The sequence below is a fragment of the Arachis ipaensis genome, chromosome B02 (genome assembly GCF_000816755.2).
Source record: "Arachis ipaensis cultivar K30076 chromosome B02, Araip1.1, whole genome shotgun sequence".
Taxonomy (NCBI): domain Eukaryota; kingdom Viridiplantae; phylum Streptophyta; class Magnoliopsida; order Fabales; family Fabaceae; genus Arachis; species Arachis ipaensis.
The window spans coordinates 95,652,453-95,660,134 of NC_029786.2; the positions used below are offsets into that span (position 1 = coordinate 95,652,453).

The 7,682-nt window shown below is 31.3% G+C and overlaps 1 protein-coding gene and 1 pseudogene across 1 annotated transcript in view; one reads left to right on the forward strand and one right to left on the reverse strand.

Moving 5' to 3' along the window:
- On the forward strand, positions 1,531-4,971 carry LOC107625818 (annotated as a pseudogene).
- The window catches only part of LOC107627724 (probable protein phosphatase 2C 65), a 4,162-nt gene continuing 1,738 nt past the window's right edge, over positions 5,259-7,682 (reverse strand). Inside the window, exons 4-5 of the mRNA XM_016330546.2 lie at positions 7,154-7,380; positions 5,259-5,923 (exon numbers count right to left, since the gene is read on the reverse strand). Of these exons, the coding sequence (XP_016186032.1) occupies positions 5,753-5,923; positions 7,154-7,380 (398 nt within the window). The 3' untranslated portion in view covers positions 5,259-5,752. The remainder of the gene's footprint in view (positions 5,924-7,153; positions 7,381-7,682) is intronic.

The following is a 7,682-nucleotide window of genomic DNA, read 5'->3' on the forward strand; positions in this document are numbered from 1 at the left end:
TTACAGAATTCAGGGAGGCTATGATAAACACTTTGAAATGATAGATATAGGCTTGATGTCTTACTTTCTTGGCATTGAAGTGGTTCAAAGAGATGATGGTATTTTCATTTCTCAGAAAAAATATGCAAATGATATTTTAAAGAAATTTCAAATGGAACATTCAAAACCAGTTCCTACTCCAATCGAAGAGAAGTTCAAGTTGTTGAGAGAAGATAAAGGAAGAATAGTAAATCCTACATATTACAAAAGCTTGATTGGAAGTCTAAGGTACTTGACTGCGACTAGATCAGATATTGTATTTGGAGTTGATTTGCTTAGCAGATTTATGGAGGAGCCTTGTACCAACCATTTGCAAGCGACAAAAAGAATTCTTCGATATATCAAAGGTACTTTAAATGATGGTATTTATTACAAAAATACTACTGAAGTGAATCTTGTCGGTTACACTGATAGTGATTGGGCTGGAGATATAGAAACAAGAAAAAGTACCTCAGGGTTTGTATTTCATCTTGGTTCTGGTGCAATTTCATGGTCGTCAAAGAAACAACTAATAGTAGCACTCTCTACAGCAGAAACAGAATATATAGCAGCAACAAGTTGTGCAACACAAGCAGTTTGGCTAAGAAGAATTCTTGAGGAATTGAACAAGAAACAAAGTACTCCAACAACAATATTTTGCGATAACAAGTCAGCTATTACACTTTGCAAAAATCTAGTATTCCATGGAAAATCGAAGCATATTGATATTCGATTTCACAAAATCAGAGAGTTGGTGAATGAGAAAGAAGTTTTTATTGAGTACTGTCCCACTGAAGACCAAGTTGCTGTCTGCTGGTATCTTTACAAAACCGCTAAAGACCGAGTTATTTTACAAATTAAAGAAGATGCTTTGAATGATAAACTCTACAGCTTAATTTAAGGGAGGCAATTTTAGAAAATTAAATCAAGTGGTATGGAAGTAACATAAGTTTAGAAAAGTCAAAGGCAAAATTCAATTTGAATTCAAAGTGGTTACAAGTTCATGGTTCATCACCAAGATTCTACAAATTTCTTGTGCTATCTATCAACTTGCATGGATTAGAATTTTCATGAAACATGATTAAAGAATTGAAGAAGCAAAGTTTGAGTTGAATACAATAATTATCAATTGGCTAGATATTGCTAGAAGCTAACATATTGGAAGCTTAGAAGATTTTTAAAGAACATTCAAGAGAATAGTACAACTATAAGTTGCACTCATCATCTCCATATTAAAAGAATGAAGAATCATGAATTGGAAGTTTCAAGATTGATGATTAAGAATTTGAAGTAAAATTGAACAAGGAATTAACTAGTCAAAGGTTAGTTGTTATAAGAATTATTATTTTATTATAAAAGTTTACCTATATAAAGACTTCATATGTATATGTTGTTATCCATATTTCTATGAACCAAAATACTTAGTGTTTGTTTTAAAAAAATTCTTTCCTTATTATTATGAGTGTTAGTGAGTTTGAGAGATTAAAAATATGATACCGTCATTTATGAGTGAATGATCATAGGCCTAATTAAGTGTGGATATTATACTTGGATGACCATATGAGAGACTAGCCCTAGCAGCCTCCACCTTCTCCATCGCCGTCGGCCAGAGGGTGCTCAAGATGGAAGCTTTGACCTCTCTCACGGTACCCTTTCAGGCCTTTTCATCCTCTTCTAGACCCAGAAGCTGGATTACCCCAATCCAAATGAATGTTTCTAGAAGAAAGCCCTTTTTCTCTTTCTCTGTCCGTGCTCAGGTAAATTTATTTTACCACCGTAAATTTTATATCTTTTGTGGGGTTTTGTTGTGCATTGATATGGGAATCTCTCAATTTTTTATGGGTATGTTGATTTTTCATTTTGAAGTTGTGTTCAATTGGTGTATATATTGCAGAGTCTTGGAACCCCAGTTGATTTTATCATTGGTTTTGTGAATGTTTTGAATTGTTGTTTCCTCCCGCTCCTAAGTTGGATTTCATGTGGTTCACTTGATTTGAATTAGATTAGAACCATTTGAATTAGTCAATTGCAACTAGCTGAATTTGACTAATCCAAAAATTCCAAATGATGAAATTGATTCTAATAATTAGCCTTAATAAGCTGTGAATGTTAATATATGTTATAGAAGTAGAATTTGGGTTCAATTGGAATGTAGAATGGAGAACACTGCCTTTTAATTTTGGACGAACCCTGATAAGTTTTTTAAACCATATGGTTCTGTGGATGGTTTGGTTAGGTGGAGTCTACTGAGGGTTCGGCTACAATTGCTGCAACCTCTGCTGAATCTGTGGTAGAGGCACTGAAAGTGAAGGAGTGGGAAGTGGGAATGTTTCAAGATGAAGTTGCTGCTAGCCAGGGTATAAGGATAAGGAGGAGACCACCAACAGGACCTCCTTTGCATTACGTAGGACCCTTCGAATTCCGATTGCAGAATGAGGGTAATACACCCCGTAACATTTTGGAAGAGATTGTGTGGAACAAGGATGTAGAAGTTTCACAGGTATGATGGTTGATTTGCTTTATTCTCAATTTTTTTCTGTATATATATATATATATATATATATTTTGAAAGAAACACCTTCAAAATGCTCCTCCTACGCGTGATTTTATTGGTGCTTTGAGGGCGGCAAATGAACGAACTGGACTTCCGGGGTTGATAGCCGAAGTGAAGAAGGCTTCGCCAAGTAGAGGTGTCTTGAGAGAGAACTTTGATCCAGTAAGTCCATTTTGTTTTTATGCCTAGAATTGTTATATTTCTTGTTTCTTTGTAACACCTTTCAAGTTGTTACATTATGAGTGCTTGATTTGAGTTATGTTTGCAATGATAGGTCTTGAATTATTTCATGCTGTATCAATTTCTTCATTGGAGCATCTTAAGCCTTTTGCTTCCCTCTTATCTCTTACCCTCTGAATTATTTTTATCCTTTTGTCATGACCACTAAAATGAGTTGTTTGTTTCCTCATGATATTGCTCTTGTTTGCTTATCTTATAGGTTGAAATTGCTCAAGCTTACGAGCGAGGTGGAGTGGCATGTCTAAGTGTTCTGACAGATCAAAAGTATTTTAAGGTAAACAACTAACTTAAAAATTGTTAGAAACTCATTACAATACTTGGTCAAGTGTGAAGTTGGTCTTATTCGGCCACTAAATAATAACTGACTCTTGATTCTGGCTTATTGATTCAGGGATGCTTTGAAAACCTCGAGCTAATAAGAAAGGCTGGAGTAAAGGTTTGTTTTCTGAATTTGGTTTCATGCTTTATGTAGGTCATTTTATTGACTCTTAAAAAATATGCAGTGTCCTTTGTTGTGCAAAGAGTTCATCATAGATGCATGGCAACTCTATTATGCTCGAATCAAAGGTGCAGATGCGGTCCTTCTAATTGCCGCTGTTTTGCCTGATCTTGACATAAAATACATGATTAAGATATGCAAAATACTTGGACTGGCAGCACTTGTTGAGGTATGGGTAGTGTTTCTTTATTCCATCCCCTTAATTTCATGTAACATCCAACATTAAATAACCCTTGTGATCTTACTGATATATGATGTTACTTATGAATTTAACCATGTTATATAGTGTAAACTTGTCCTTTGTGTGGACCTGATTTGAGTCTTGAGGTGTGAATAGTGCATATGTACAAATTTAATTCGTTAACGTAATGATTTTCTTTTCTTGAAGGCAAGAGGTTGATTGTTGTGTGGTATAGATTGACTAAATTGGAGTTAGGCTGAAACCATGTTACCTTTAATCAAAACCATGAATTACTATAAAAGGTTTCATGAATGTGATACTCAAATCTGTTTGGCATGTTCTTGTTTGTTATTACCTCATAGTCCTACGTCAACTCGGTACTGAATGTCTTATTTCGTGATGGTTCTGAGGAAAGAAACCCTTTTCTTATTTTGAAAATCTCATGATTTTTTTCATCTAGGTGCATGACGAGAAGGAATTCGATCGTGTTCTTGGCATAGAGGGGATTGAGCTTATTGGCATCAACAATCGGAATCTTGGTATGCCTTACCATTTGTCTTTCATCCTTTTTGGTCAATTTTTTATTATATATAAACTTTCGAGGCTAGGATCATCAATGATTTTGCTTTACCTTTATCGGCTTGCAGAAACATTCGAGGTGGATATCGCCAATACGAAGAAACTTCTTGAAGGAGAGCGAGGCAAAATTGTCCGTGAGAGAAACATAATTGTAAGTAGCCTTCTTTGTTAATTACAGTTGTATGAAAGAGATGTTATCTGATTTTGAAAACCATTCTAATGGTTTTATGGCTTCTTCAGATGGTAGGAGAATCTGGTCTGTTCACACCAAATGATATTGCATATGTACAAGAAGCAGGTGTTAAAGCTGTAAGTATTGCAAGTTTAATATGTCCATATAAAGTGATTTTTTTAACTTAATTTTTTTATCCAACGTGTTTGCAAGCAATTGTGTCATATAATGTTAATGTGCAAGAATTTTACTTTTATGCAGGTTTTGGTTGGAGAGTCTATTGTAAAACAAAATGATCCGGGGAAGGGAATCACCAGCTTGTTTGGCAAGGATATATCTCTAAGTTGATTTCACCAAACATTTCTTCAGATATTATTTATTATCCTCCTTTCAAAATTATCTCTCCTGTTTCACCAACTGTTTTACGACGATGACGACAATGACGACGTTGAAGAAAAATTGTACAGAAGAAAAAAGATTATGATGATGATGAAAGAAGAAAATGAGAACGAGAAGGTGGAGGTGGAGGAAGAGGAAGTGATAATAATAATCATGATCATGATAATGAAGGAGGAGGAGAAGGAGAAGGAGAAGGAAGAAGAGGAGGAGGAGGAGGAAGAAAAAGAATGTACGAAGAAAAAATTAAGTGTATATAAATTTGAATTGGTTGGACTTGATTAAAAAAAAATTAGTTATTTAGTATTTCTGTTAAATTAAAATGTACACCATGTTAGCTTTTATTAACATGTTATTTTATTAGTATTAACAAACTAATGATATCGGAACAAAATCAAATATTTTAAATTAGAACTAATCGAACAAAAATTACACAGACACGGATAACAACTTAATTAATTATTATTATTATTATTATTCAGGTTGATTTTGTCCTTGTTTCCTTATCCCCTGTTTCTTTTACTAGACTTTCTTTCTTTTTTGTTTTTGTCTGAAAAAATTCATTTTTCTTTTGTTATTCTTTAGTTCGACAAATTAAAAATTAATTTATTATAGATTTGAGTTTTATTTAAGGATTTGCTGTTAGCTAATAAATTACTGTATGTATAAAGCAGAATTTTAACATCTAATACTTACTTAAACACACTAATAAAATTAGACTAGTCTAAGTTTGAAAATTTTATTCTTCTCTGCTGAAGAATAATACAACATGAAGGGAAATTCTAAGGCCTAGTAGCAGGCCCATATGAAAACTTGTCCAACCTGACCCAAAATGAAAAAAAAAAAAACCTCCTACATGTTAACACAGCAACAAAATAAATAGACATCAGCATGTAACCGAAAAAAAAAAAAATAGACATCAGCATATCCTCTATCTATCTTTGAATTATATTCTGGAATTTCACAACTGCAGCAAATTGAAGATTATCCATATTTGTTATATAATGTGTGGAACAGAATTGATTTGACCTAATTCCTTTAAATTATCACTTTTTGTTCCTTGTGAGTTGGAATTTGGGGTCCATTCTATCATTCTTTTAAATTTCATTATAGTTAATTATTCAAGAACAAACATATAGCTGTACAATCATCAACTGCAGCATTAGGACACTTGACTTTCCAGGCTTGAAGGGCATGCTTTACTAATGTTTTTGCTGCTTCTGACCTCTTCCTTGCTGAACTAATTATGTTAATTACTTCTTCATTTGTTAGCACATCCCATATCTGTGAATATCATAAAAATAATTAAGTATATATAAAAAATTAATTTTTAATTAACTAACATTAACTAATTTTTTATTATAATTCTTTTTTTAATGCTCATTTTTCAAAAGATTTGGAGTTTAAATTTAAAAATTTATGATAAAATGTAAGTTTAAAAAATGTTTAATTACTCCACTAGTCCCTATAGTTTTATCGAATTTTCAATTAGGTCCCTATAATTTTTTTTTCTTTTTAATTGGGTTTTTAGTGCTTGTTTGGGCGTCATTATTTTGATAAAAAAAGATTTTTTTTCAATGAAAAAAGATCTTTTTTTTTATTTTTTAGCGTGTTTGGCAAATTTCTAGTAGTAAAAGTAAAAGCACTAGAAAAATAAAAAAAAAACATCTTTTTTGAGAAGCTGTAATTTACATCTTTTTTTAAAAGATCTTTTTCTCTTAAAAAAAAGATATTTTTCATGTAATAAATAAACAAAAAAGTACTTTTATATTATTATACCCAAACATAATTGATAGATAAAAAGATCTTTTTACATGAGATATCCAAACATAAAATTACTTTTACTTTTCTATAAGATCTTTTAAAAAAAAGATAACTCGAAAAAAGATCTTTTCTTAGAAGCTCACCCAAACAAGCTCTTATATCATATCAGATTTTGTAATTAAGTCCCTGCTGTTACAAAAATATTGTAACCAACTAAATATTCTGTTAAACAAAATAGAATATTCATTCAAGCGTTGGACATATTCGTCTTGTTTAACAGAATATTCTGTTAATTCCAATATTTTTGTCACGGCAAAGATTTAATTATAAAATTTGATATGATATAGAGATCCAATTGAAAAGAAAAAAAGTATAAGGACCAAATTGAAAATTCAGTAAAATTATAAGGATCGATAGAATAGTTAAACCTTTAAAAAATTTACTGATATTTGTTAAAAAAAAATTAATTCTCTAATTAAAATCATATAATAATAGTATAGTCATTTAATATGCCAGTCTCTTTATTTTAGCTAAAATAAAAATGTGTAATACTACATGTACACTAAAATCAGCTACCAAAATCAGTCACCAGTATAAAATATATGTTAGAATACAAATACACTTTAAAAATAAATTAAACCACACATATTTATATACAAATACATTGGTGACTGATTTTAGTGACTGATTTTGGTATACAAATAACATTTTTGAATAAAAAATTATTATTTCAATAATGTATATACTTACTCCATCAGAGGCCAAAACCACAAATTCATCTTGTTTGTTAATTCTTCTATAGATTACATCAGGAACTGAGATGAGACCATAATCTTTTAGGCAGAAATCTCCAAATGATCTTGTCATAGCCAAGCCAGGACAATCTTCTTCAGCCATCCATATTCTATTTATACCACTTGGATCATCTTTTGATGGAAAGATTCTGCCTCCACACTTAGTTATTCTTGAAGCTTCACCTGATTATATGAGTGACAATCATAAGAAAGGTATTTATTAACCATAGTAGACTTGATTTTGATTTTGATTTTCATAGGCATGAAAGAATGGCACATCAATTATGACCTTTTATGAAAAATATTTTATCAAATAAAAGTATTTTTTTATACAATCCAAAAAAAAATATATATTGAAGCTATTTTTAATTGAAAATATCCAAACATATAAGCTAATACTCACATCAATTATATCAAAATTATTATACAAATAACAGCTCATTAAAAACAATGTTAATGTTATTAGAAACTGCTGCTAAATGTTT